The following is a 12,779-nucleotide window of genomic DNA, read 5'->3' as shown; positions in this document are numbered from 1 at the left end:
ACAGACATCTAGTTGTACGTCATTTGTAAAGGCTAAATCCTGATCAGTTAGGGAGGCCTTTCCAAGCTGTGTCCTGAGTGTGTGTTTTTGGGACTGCTCTGCTGCCAGGGAGTCTGATAGCTCTTGAATTATTTATCTATCAGGCTGCTGGACGGTAGTCACGGCGACCTAGGCCCCGTAGTGGTTGTCTGGCGACATCTCCCTTCAACAGCAGCCATTAACAAACAGGGGTAGGGGTGCTAATGAGCGGGGTGCAGTGTGTGCATGGGTCCAGATTTTTGTAACCTTCCAGCTCTTTCTAACACGCAGACCCGCCACGCTGAATAAAGACGCAGCAAAGATTTACAAAGATCTGAGTGCAGAACTTTTTAATTAGGTAGAAAAAAACGAGGTTAGAAAAAGAAAAAGAAAGATAGAAACAACCAGCCGTTTTCCTATTAAGGAGAAATGTCAAGCGCAGTGGTGAAGCAATAGTCTGTGTGCATCCCTTTGTTGTCCTCCCTGACATTGAAGGCTAATTTTTCATGGTTATTTGAACTGGAAAATGAAAGAGAGGTTTGTGATTATTTCCTATAAATGACAACACAATCGCATTACGCTTCGGTACAAACACAGAGAGGATATTGCCTTTTCATATTTCATGTGAAAGTAATGGATGGGCTATGCAAAGAGGAACAGAAAGAAAGACAAATGGTGAAAGAAAGCTCGCTATGTTTGATTTGTATTAGAAACCGAATGGATGGAGGTAGGGAGATCTTTTTTTCCAATAAGTGCTTGTACTCTCATGGATGTTTTAAAGTGCCTGTGCAGTATAATCATTGGATTTCTTTACCAATTAGCTATCAGCGACCAGCCAGGTGGTAGTTAGAAGAAAAGTTGCCCCACGTATTCACTAAGGTTTATGTAAAAATATATATCCATGGTGAGGCACAGTCTCCATCCATAAATGTATAGCTCTATGATGTAATAAATAGAAATAAGTGTAATACATAAATAAGGTGATACACTACCACACCATCCTCCACCTTTCCACTCAACTAAACTAAAACATCTGAACTTTGCAGGCCGTTCGACCTTTGAGAGCAAACACACATAAATTCAACCCTATATTTTTCATAAAATTGATTAGCGAAAATTGGTATTCATAACCTTGTTGAATTCTGTTTTATCTCTGCGTACGCTTTCATAAACAAACAGACGGTCAAGCTCAAGGCTTTGGATGGAAACAGGGAGGCAGTATGACCATAGAGGAGGATGGCAAACCAGACTTCTCCGGAGGGGCATGCTGAGAAATGTGTTTGTGTACTTTAAGTTTACAAAGATTGAAGAAACTGGGTGCAAAGCCTCTGCCGGCAGGACTCATGTAAATAGGACTCATGTGGGAGCTATGAGCGGACTCCTAGCACGCGCAGAGGTAGAGGCTACATACATCCAACCATGGCAACATTGATTTTTCAAGCTAATACCTCCACAGAACAGTCCACAGGCAGATGGAAGCACTACAAAGATATGCAAATGGTACATTCGATAAATCGACAGACAGAGATCTTTTTCAGACAGTTCACTGTACTGGTCTGCAGTGCCTAAAAGGAGAGATAAACAGATAAGTACCTGTTAATGGACACAGACATACACAAGCGTGCGCTCTAAGACAAACACACAAGCACCTGCCTGTTACCTGGGAAAACTCGGATCAATAGGAGAATTTCAAGTTAAGCAGAAGTACTTCAAAATACGAACATCAAATAAGCGCCGGGACCATCCAGCATTAGCTTTTAATATGAAAATACTATTTTAATGTGCAACACTGTATTTTCAATTTTCAAGGTTTTCCTCAAGAAAGCTTTTTGCACTCTATCCTGTGTATGATAAAAAAAGGAACAAACTGTGGGTATAGTCATATTCAGTGAACTTATTAGTTAGATATGAAACAAAAGCTGCTGGGTGTATGTCATATATAATAGATGTGGGCTGTCTTGTTAAGCCCAGCAGGCTGTATGTGACTGTGTCTCTGTGGAGAAAGGCTCTGAATCTCGCTGTACCTGGTAATTAAAGAGAGTTTGTCGCAAAAGCCAAACATCAGGAGAGATGAGCTGTGAACAAAAGAGCTGTGACAGTTTCAGGTTATGTGATTTTTGTGTCCCTTTTTGCCAAATGAAAAATCAATACATTTTCCGGGTTATACATATTCAGAGTGTCCACCATGCTTCTGCCCTGATGGAGACGGGCAGGGGACTGTTGGCTGAGAGGGAGGATGGGGGTGGAGGGTGGAGAGTCGCCTGTTCGCCTGTCATAACTGTACCATCGTATTTTCCAACCCACTGGTGAATATTTCAGAGTTGATGTGATTGCCCTTCATGACAGCAGTGATGCTTTTTTGCTTTTTTTTTCATAAACCCCTTCAGCCGTCCCCTCACTCCCACCCCAACTCTGTTTGGTTCCTCTGAATGGCCGCAAATAGGTGAAGGCATTGTGGTTTGAGCTTGAGGAAACAGAAAAAGATGCATAAATAAAAAGAGGTTTATTTAAGAGGAGGCAGCAGTGGAGGACGATAAGCATAAATGCAGGTCGGGGGGTGGGGACAGTGGCAGAGAAGCAGAGAGGCTCTTTGTCCTGGACAATATCCCCCAGGCAGGGTAGATGGGAGAGCACTGCCCAGTGATGCTTTTGCCCCCTATCCAGGCTTTTAGCCCACCGTCCTAGCAGGGAAAAGTACAGCCTGCATCTTCCATTGTGGACCTAATATGTGTTAGTTAGCAGCCATCGTCTTGGGCATTCAAGGAAGTCAGTGTTTTGTGTGTGTGTGTTTGTCTGATGGGGCAGAAGAGTGAGCAGTCCCTGAATGCTCAGTCCCTGTGTAGCCACATTAACCTAGATCCTCCTCTCCTTCATCACTCAAGGAAAACACAAAGAGAAAAGAACTGGAGCAGCACTCACTTTATTCCACTTTATTTGTAATGTATCTAAACATGCCATTATCATGAAAAGTATTTCTAATTAGTATGATTTCCCACGAGGTAACACATTAGGGAAAATATTTAATACATTACATGGTACTCAATAGTGGTTTCTAATTTAACAAGTTTCGAGAGCATGAAAAGTTGTGAAATTAGCCGCTGTAAGTGCACTTTTTCAATGAGCATCCTTTAAAATGGCCACATTGACTTTGAAATGCAAGGAGGATCAAATTAAGTGTTGCACAGGACCCATGGGCTGGTGTGATGTCGCAGTCACCTCCGGGAGAGTCGTGGAGGAGGGGTTGCTGGTTATAAGGCAGTATGAGCTATCACTGCTGTTTTTGATTAACTTGCTGTTTAAAGGTTTTTTTTTTCTTTTCTTTCTCTTTTTTTTCAGTTATTAGCTGTCCTACCCCAGTACCCCTCCTTTGCTCATTGCACCTCCTCCTCCGCTACCCCTGTTCCTCTTGCCCTCAGCCCCAATGAAGACACAAAGTATTCATTCAGATTTAGATACCGAGGTCACAGCAGGGCCAGCAGGGAGAGGCCAGAGAGTTCCCCCGTAGACAGGTCAGGAATCTAACATGTAACTCCGACCAGCAACGCTGAGGTAGCTTACTCTTCTTTCCTTTCAAAATGTGAAAGTGTGTGGGAGGGAAGGAGTGAGGGCATGAGTGAGAAGGAAGAGTACAGAGACAAATAGACTTTCTTTTGTGTGCACGTTAGGTCTGGTGTTTGTTGCATTTTCTGACTTCTTAGCACGTTGTTTCTGTTTTTTTACTATTTAATTTGTTTGAAATTTGATTGCTTGGATTTTTAAATATATTTTCTAAATAAAGTGTGTGTGAGTGAATGGATTTTCATCTTCATGTACTTCAATATTAATGTTTTTGCATTTAGCCTTTTTTTTTTTAAACAAAACTGGTTCGATTTTAATTCAGCATTCTCTACTGTAGAGCATTGGCCGTAATTGTTTCTGCTAACACCCTGCTGTGGTTTATTGGATGTTCATAAGCAATCGGCTATTTTGTCTCTGGCCAGGTTGTGGGCATGTTTTGCTCAGTTGTGGTTTTATGAGGTGTAGCTTGTCAGGACGTAAGGAGAGAGCTACTGTGAGCATGTGTGTCGGAAAGGGGGGGTTGACAAGGACTGGGAGTGTTTTCCTGTGTGTTGTGCTTTTAAAGGGGGGGGGGTCTTGTGTATGGGGTGCAGAGGTGCTGATATGAGGAGCGGACAATGCATGAAAGCCCTCAGCATGGGTCCTGTGTCTCATTGTCCCATGGTACCCTCCTGTCACTTTCATTTTGCGCCCTCTGGTCCAGAGTCAGGCCAACTTTGATATAAGGAAGGGGTGCAAAGGATGATGGGGGAGGAATAGGGGGGTGTTTAAAAGAAGAAGTAGGGGAGAAAGATGGAGTCTGTGAAGTGTGAAATAAGATTGCTTTTTATCCGACAGCGCAGCGCTAAAGAAAAGGAAGCTGTCCGATGCAGGATAAAGCAGGGGGAGCACACCTCTCTGATTTACAGTGCGGTCCTATGACACCTGGTTAAAAATGATAACAACAGCCTCAATAATGATAATGAGAGTAATGAGAGCTTAGACACAGAGCTCTTCACAAGAGCCCAAAGAGAAGCAGGGCTCAACCTTTGCTCCCAGAACTGAAGAGCCATGGAGAGGGAAAAACCCAGCTCAGCCCCCGCAATGGTTCACCAGGACGCACGAAAGGCAAGCTTGAGAGCAGTGTATTTGACTCAGACAGTGTGTATGCAACAAAAAAGAGCAGACTGTTAGAGGAATACAGGAGCCATTCTCAGGTACCACTGGAATACTGCATTTTAAGAAAGGCAGTTACCATCATAGCAGTATATTCAGCTGAGGCTGAGGACGGAGGAGGAGCCTGACCCAGTGAAAGATATCTTAGAGTGACTATTATTACTTGCTCCTGCTCATCTCTACAGTCTGGGAAGGAATACTGGAAAGTGCAGTGGTTACCATCAATTATTTATTAGGCCGTTTGTGCTTGTCAGTCTGATTAGCATTAGTGTAATCACTGCTCTTCAGGGGAAAGGAAGACTGCTCTCTCTCATCTGAAGGTAATCTTGCCATTTTCAGTATCTCATCTTCACCGGACGGCTCTTGCATAGCATCTGCTTTTGTCATCTCCACATATTTCTTTCCTTTTCCCCTTCCCCGTGTGTTTCTGTCTGATGCTGCTCAGCCCCTTCCCCCCGCACTTCATTAATGTCTGTGAGCAAGTTGGTCTCTCCTAGCTTGTATAGAGTGACACCTATGGGTCTGATTAAGCCTTTGCACTCACTGGCAAAACTCACAAGGGGAAGACCGCTCAGCGCCTCGATGGTGTATGAGTGTGTGCGTGTCTGTCTGGATGATCTGAAACAGGGAGCCTGTGAACTGTCCCCACTGAGTGACTGGCAGAGGAGAGCTGATATTTATACGCTCAGAACAGATGAGTTTAATCTCTGTGTCGGCAATGGGCTTATTCAGCTTGCATGATTAGATTAATGGAACTGTTTCATATCATTGTATTAGGATGGTTAATGAAGACAATTAATTAGAAGACAACCTTCAGGCTATTGTCCTTTACATCTTTCGGATTTAGGTTAGAAATGGCCTGCTGCCATAGCTTTGAGTGTTTCTCCTAATCTATTTTCTGAGTTAATCTACGGCTAGAGTTTTAGTGTCTCTTCCATTTGCATCCTACTCTTAGGCCACTCATGACCTTTCATTAATTATAGTCAGCCTAGCTTTAATCATTCTGTAATGCAGTTGTAGATGAGAGGAGAAATGGGCAAATTTGCCACTTAAAGATGTAACAGTGCTCCTGGAATTATATGTCTGCTTTTCTCCATAAATTATGCATGGAGCTCTGTGTTGTGTGTGCTAAAAGTGTCATACATGTTGAATAGTAATGTTTTCTATACATCTCAATAAAGATGTATACACAACACAAGGAAAAAGATATTAGTGCACACGTGTGCATGTGAAGTGTGTGTTTGCCGGATCTTGGGGGTGGGAACAAGGAAGCTGAATAGCTTTAGAATGTTGGCTGCCTATCACAGTTTTTTAAGCGCAAAGTGTGTGTTAATGTGTACGTGGGGAATTAGTCTCACTGCATGTGTCACATGGCGAAGAATTGACACCTTGGCCTGATTTTAAAGGTGAAAAAAAATTTACCTGCGGATTATTTTGTAATCTGAGCACCTATACAGCTGTACAGAATCTTAATCCTCACACAGTTGCGGAGATTTATGCAAGCAGGAGTTAGATGGATTTTGAGACTCTGCAGCAGCTCTCTGTTTTTTTCTGGGAATGTTTAGGATCCGCCTCACTAGCCTGGGATGGGCTGCGCTGGATGAAATTCATAGGTTGCCTTGGAAACATAATAGAAACATGGTTAGAAATAAAAGAATAAAATATGTTCACACGCAGGATCTAAGGAACACTAAAATACACTTTTCTCAAACAGTCAGTCATCTCCTTTAAATATCTTTATTTGAACACGGGATAATCTGAGTGGCTTTAAGCAAAAATGTGTAACAACAAAAATCCATGAAACTATCACTCAGCTCAGACAGCTGTTTCCTACTGCAGCTGTATCTGGGAGCAGGAAATGGAGGGTATTGCCTGGTTATAACAAAAATAGCCTTTTTGTCCATAGGCATGTAGTTGTATGTACAACATCATCCTAAACTTCAGTCAACTGTAACCTAAAAAAGGGTCATTTTAAACATGCGATGAAAATAGCTAAAACGTGTTTTTGTTTTTCTTTCCAGCAAATTATATTAAATAATTAAACAATATGTACTTTGAATGTAATTTTCATTTATAAAAAATAGAAATGAAAACTTGTATGACTAAGGTTTTCATCAACACATTCATTATAGAATAAAGGTGCTACTGATTTTTTTTTTTATTTGTAAGATTTTTAATCACAACATGACAATGTCCAAATACCTCCGATGTAGGATTTTTACCGTATATATCTCTATGTAAATTACGCTTATGTTGAGTTTGAGATGATAGATGTTAACGTATCCAGCATTTCACAACTGAAGGGATAAACAGTTTGTGATGAGGGATAATGTAACATCATAAAAGTGGTTTTGGCTCGGGCTAGTCATGTGGCAAGCTAAGATTGGATGTGTGATGACTGCAGGGCTGAATACTTGAACAGGATATTTCAGTAGCTGTTGTAGTTTTGTCAATATATCAATAGCTCATAGAGTAGAGACCAAAGCATAAAAGCATTTTCAAAAGAGCATTTAAGTACATTTGCTGAGAATTAGCTGACTTGTGTAATAACTGATAGAGCCTATTGACTGCGGCCTAGTTTACTGTTGTCAAATCAATGCTATTGCATGCAAGTCCCTCTACTTTTAAACAAACTTAACTGGCAAAGGGGATGTTCAGGGGGCACTAGAGGGATATAAACAAGATTGATGCTCTTTTTATTATCTGTTTTTGCTATCTTTTCCTCTGTGTGTTACTTACAAATGGCGTTATTGGATATCCATTGTTTGGACTTCGATGCTCCTAAATGGCCTGATATATCGAGCTGAGGCTTTTAAGGTGGTTACAGGGGATTTCTGCCTGTGACTTGGCATAAAAATAAAATGAATTGTGGCTCTGAAAGTTTTAAATATTCATGATTTTTTTTTTTTTTGCCATCGTAGGATAGAAGAAGTGAAATAGGGTTTGTATTGGTAAGTAATCTAGCAGTTTGTATCAAGGGACAGTAAAGTGTGTGTGTCCATGTGTTGTGTGAGTGAGAGAATAGGGTCTGATATAAGGTCTTTCTCTTGAAGGATGCTGCTCACACAATTATTTTTCCATCTGCCCACTTCAGGCCACATCTGCGCTTTTCTTCCCCCGCAGGTTTATGTCCATATTAAGCAGAGAAATAATAGCAATAATAGGAAAAAGATAATATTTCTCCCCTATTCCCTCATATTTCAACTCTGATTTTTATCATTTAAGTCAGAATTGATTTTACAGCGATGATCAGACAGCACAGGACAGAAAGCAGATTCTGCCCTCTTTGTCTGCTAGCCTTGCAACTGTGTGTCAGCAAATGTAATTGTTGCAAGCTCCTATAGAAAAAAAATGCTACCGTCCCTTTAAGTGCTTCAACCAATTCTGATGGCATGGTGATTTACATATCCCGTTCTCCCTCCCCCTTCAGGAGAGCTGAGCGAGGATGTGGAGGCTGCCAGTGAGACCACCACAGACCAGGAGGACCAAACCAAAGACAGAGAAAGTGGGGGGGAGAAGGAGCTCACCAAAGGGACAGGTAAGGCCAATATTTACACACATATTTAGGGGATGCTGTTCCCAGGACTTCTATGGCCATGCAGCTGAATGGTGCCGAGCAACAGGCCTTTTGTCCGATTAAATTAAACATATTCGAACAAAATAAATTTGAAGTATTGAAGACACTCTATTAAAACTCCCTGATCTAGTTTTTAAATACTACACTTTCATCCTGCATGTTTCCAGGTATTAAACCTTACCAAGTACAATGCACTCAGGATAAGCTGTCAATTTATGTAATATGTTCAGGTGACATGTGACCCGTGTTTTGTTTTTACTCAGAAGGTGAGCCGGGCCTCTGTGTGCAATTTCAAATTTGCCCGGTGCACACACATCTGTTTGCATCACCTCCTTCTCAACTTTGCAACGGTGCACACACAGAGGGACACAGACAACACTCTCTTGTGTTGAATTTGATCAGATCAGGATGGGTGTCTCTGTGTTCCTCTCTAATGAAAGGTATAGGTGGTGACTCCTGAGCAGAGGGTTGGGCTCAGTGTTGGGGAGGAGCTTTAGGCCTTAATCTCTGATCAAGCAGGCTGCTTTTCTTTTCTGTTTTTTTTTTTCTTTAATTGGATTTGGAACATTTTAAGAAACTGTTTAGGTTTTAATGCTCCAATTTATTTACATTTGATTTTTTTCCTTTTTTGTTTTAGTGAGGTTATACCTTTATTTTACATATATTTTAGTGAAAACATGTTCTTTTTTTTTTGATCTGTTGGACTAATAATGTTAATGATTACATCACATTGTGAGCATGTTTGACGGTTTGAACCTTCTGTGGATGTCTGAGCTTGGGTGCAGATGGGGGCTGTCTGGAAGGCTCTATAACAGATAAAGATGATAACACTGATAGCTGAAGTACACAGCCAGTTGGGGCTCCTCGAGTAATTGTGATTCCATTGTTGATAGTGCTTTAACTAGAGGAACTAATTAAGTAAGAGTAGTTTTTGTAATTGTATTAAACCATTAAGACCTGAGGCGCCTTCTAAAAATAGGAACTGCTACACCCACAAAATGGATCAGGTCTTCATGTTCTGAAAGTGCATTTATAAGTGCATTGATGAAATATATGGAGCAAGTTGTAAAAACACGACAAGGTTTGAAAACAAATAAAACTTTGAATGAGAAACAAGTTTAGTTTAAAACTGGATGTTGGCCCATAAACTGTGTGTGCATCACTGCATCTGATCATATTTGTAATGCATTGTTTGCTGATTGTGTTCAGATTTTCTGAGCAGTGTAAATGAAACTTAGTTGCATTTCTCTTTTTCATGCACAATTTACTCTGTATGCCAGTGTTTGAAGAAAAACAAAAAGAATGCTGGCAGTTAAGACATCTGTTATTGAATGGAAAAGATTTTTGATAATGATGACAGTGAACAGTTACAGGCCTGGATATATGCTTTTCACTTGTCTAACTTCTTGTGTTACTGCAGGATGTTTTGATTTACACTAGTCAGGTTAAAAGCTGGAAAACAATTCAGACCTTTGGCACACCTAAGTTTTTATAAAGTACAGCAGAAAAAATATTTAAAAAAAAACTTCATCACAGTGTTTGAAGCCCAGCTTTTGTGAGATGTCTTTGATATTCGAACTTCTATTTTAAATGAGGCTGAGTTGTTTGTGCTCTTTGAAAGGGCGACACTTCTCTTTGATGGAAGAAATAATGATATGCATGCCTGACTGAGTATGGCTAAAAGTATGTTTTAGCACATCAAAATAAAGCACTTTAAAAAGCATTAAAATGAGCTGGCCGATTAATAATTCACTCATACCTGTGGTGCACAGGAAGACGATTCCTCGCATTAGGATTCCTCCTTTTTGAAAGGCATGCAATTTGATACAAGCATATTCAGTTCCTTTCCTCCCCTCTGTCAGTCGCTAATCACCAAATAAGTGTGTTTCTGTGTTTTCACAATGGAAATATGTGCTTGCATATGAAAAATTTACAGCTTCCCAGCAGCTTATTAGAAACGCTTAGTTAAAAATAGCATTGCATTAGGGAACCAAGTCTGAGGTTCTGTTTGATGTCAGAGCAAAGGTGGGTGGGTAGGATGGTGTGTATGTGTGTGTGTGTGGGGGGGGGGGGGTTCAAGGCTCTGTTTTCAGCAAAAGGTAGACAGCTGTAGTTTAATGGAATGGTCTCTTTGTGTGCTTCAAACTTTCTGTGACTAATGAATGCAATGCCCATTCAGTCCTAGTGTAGAAAGCCTGTCTTGTTGGATAAATGTTAGGAAGACCTCACAATGCATCTAGTAAACAGAGGAGCATTTGTTTTAGTTGGTGATAGTCTGGAAATTTAGCACAGTAGGTACACAGATGCTGTGTGTTTGTTGAAATATGGCGCATGAGAGTCTTGGCCAACCTGTTATTTCTAAGAAAGGTGCTCAGCCTCCCACTCTCTGAGGCTTAGCAGTTTCCAAAGTCCATCATTAGAACTACTGAAGTACTTCTTCTCATCGTTGTCATTTAGCTGTTGGAACAGAGTGCAACATTGTTCCTTTACAAATGACAGTCACTGTCAGACAGACAGCATTAGTGAACAGAAAAAAAAGGCTTCCTTTCTTTTTAAAGGCACTGTCAATCTTGTTTTCTCTTTCTTGTTTTACAGCTCCTCAGTATTCATTAAAATCATTTAGAGCTACATCAGAGGCTGTTATAAAATGCATATGTATTTGGCTTGTCATCTCTTGAAAGACGCCTTTATTATTGTCTTGTCATTTTTATTTACTTCAGCGATAATACATAGATGTGCATGTAAACGCATACAAACGTATGTCAATGTCATGCGCTAGAAAACACTGCCCACAATAAGAGGTGCAACTTTTTTGATTATACATTGTATTATCATGAAGTATATTCTGTGCTCAAACTGAGGAACGGAAATTAAATGTAAGTAATTATAATTGGAATTCTAGACTTTCAGTGTATTTGGACATTGATGTTCGTGTGTGAACTAAATCATCCGTCACGATTAGTGATTTAAAGGGTCATTTTTAATACTAGGTATGAAATATGTATAAATGGATAGCCACAAGCCTCTTTCCTCTTTCCGTGCACTTTCCTTACCCAGCAGAGACCCAGCTGGTTAAAGGGAAGAGTTGCAGTATATATAGGTTCAGTATACAGGATCCTTACCTTCATAAAATCAGGTGGTGTTTTTATGCAGTAGTTGAATGCATGGGAATATAGCAGGGAGTGACATGGGCATGAAGGGAGTGTAGGTTAGAGAAGAAGGTGAAGGGAGCAAAAAGAGATGGAGGAAATAAAAATGGGAAATATAGATATACCTGCAGACTTGGACAGAGTGTGGTTTTATGTGTTTAACATAAATGAATGGCAAAGGTTGTACTGAAGGTTAGAGTAAGTTTGCAGGGTGGCATTGAGAAGAGGAAGAAAAAAATGTATTGTCTCTGTTCTGGGGTTTGCTGGAAATTGATAAATAATTATTTCGCGAGCTGGAGCGAGATGCTGGAAGCAATGTTTCAGTCTGGGCCGTCCACATCATGAGACCCATAGTACCACAGAGACCAGACAGACTTATAAGCAGGTAAAGTAAAGGTGAACAGGAAACACAGAATTAGTATATATGAAATATTTCTATGATATATACATGCGTGTGTTCATTGTAGTTTAGCACATCTGTACTTAATAGCTACGCTAATTATTTTTTTCTACCTTCCCAATTCAGAGTCTGCCTGTTACCATTGTTAGGCTGAGTGTGTAGGTGTGTTTTGACATAGTTTTGTTGAGCACCAATTAAAAGTGACATGCAGGTTCAAATTTAGCATTCAATTAGCTGTGGCACACAGTATTTACAGGAGCATAACTGTTACTTTCAAAACATTCTAAAAACACATTGTAGACTGTAAAGTGTTTGTTGTTTTGATAGCAGATAGTGAGATGGTTCAAACTTCACTCTTCCAAAGAGATGTTTGTCACATTGGCTTTTTTACTTGACTTTACCTGAACACACATATAAGACTTGGACTTCCTGTTTTTTTCCTATATTGAGTTTACAGCAGGTTTTTCACAAAGAATAAAAATTCTGTTAAAACTAAACCTAAGAAACAGTCTTAATAAAGACTTAGCGACCTCAGTAGATATGCCTGCTATAAAGACGTATGTTTTTTTTGTTGAGCTGGTTTCGTGAGCACATGTGCACATTCCACTGTTCTGTGGGTAAAAGAAGCAGATGTGTTTTACACTGTGGCTGCTGAATGCAATCTGTATAATGAACCAGATGATTAGCATCCCCTAGACGCAGGATTGTGGCATTGCAGCCTGCTCATGTTTTTATATTGTGCTTTTTTTATACTGTTAATGTTTTGCAGTTGCCCTTTCAGAAACACACATTCAAATTATTGTGAATTGTTCTCTAAACAATGATGCACATATGCAGATTTAATTTTTGTTCCGTTTGAAAGTTGAAATTGCATGCCCATGCTGTAATTAGATTTTTCAAGTTTATGTTATTGTTTCTTTAA

The 12,779-nt window shown here is 40.2% G+C and overlaps 1 protein-coding gene across 3 annotated transcripts in view; it reads left to right on the top strand.

Annotated features, from left to right (window-relative positions):
• zfhx3b (zinc finger homeobox 3b) overlaps positions 1–12,779 on the top strand; it is a 208,470-nt gene that overhangs the window by 173,875 nt on the left and 21,816 nt on the right. For all 3 annotated transcript variants that reach the window (XM_075460829.1, XM_075460840.1, XM_075460819.1), the window contains one exon: positions 8,162–8,269. In XM_075460829.1, coding sequence (XP_075316944.1) covers positions 8,162–8,269 — 108 coding nt within the window. The remainder of the gene's footprint in view (positions 1–8,161; positions 8,270–12,779) is intronic.

This window comes from Odontesthes bonariensis, chromosome 1 (genome assembly GCF_027942865.1).
Source record: "Odontesthes bonariensis isolate fOdoBon6 chromosome 1, fOdoBon6.hap1, whole genome shotgun sequence".
Taxonomy (NCBI): domain Eukaryota; kingdom Metazoa; phylum Chordata; class Actinopteri; order Atheriniformes; family Atherinopsidae; genus Odontesthes; species Odontesthes bonariensis.
This window is presented reverse-complemented; position numbering and strand designations above follow the sequence as displayed.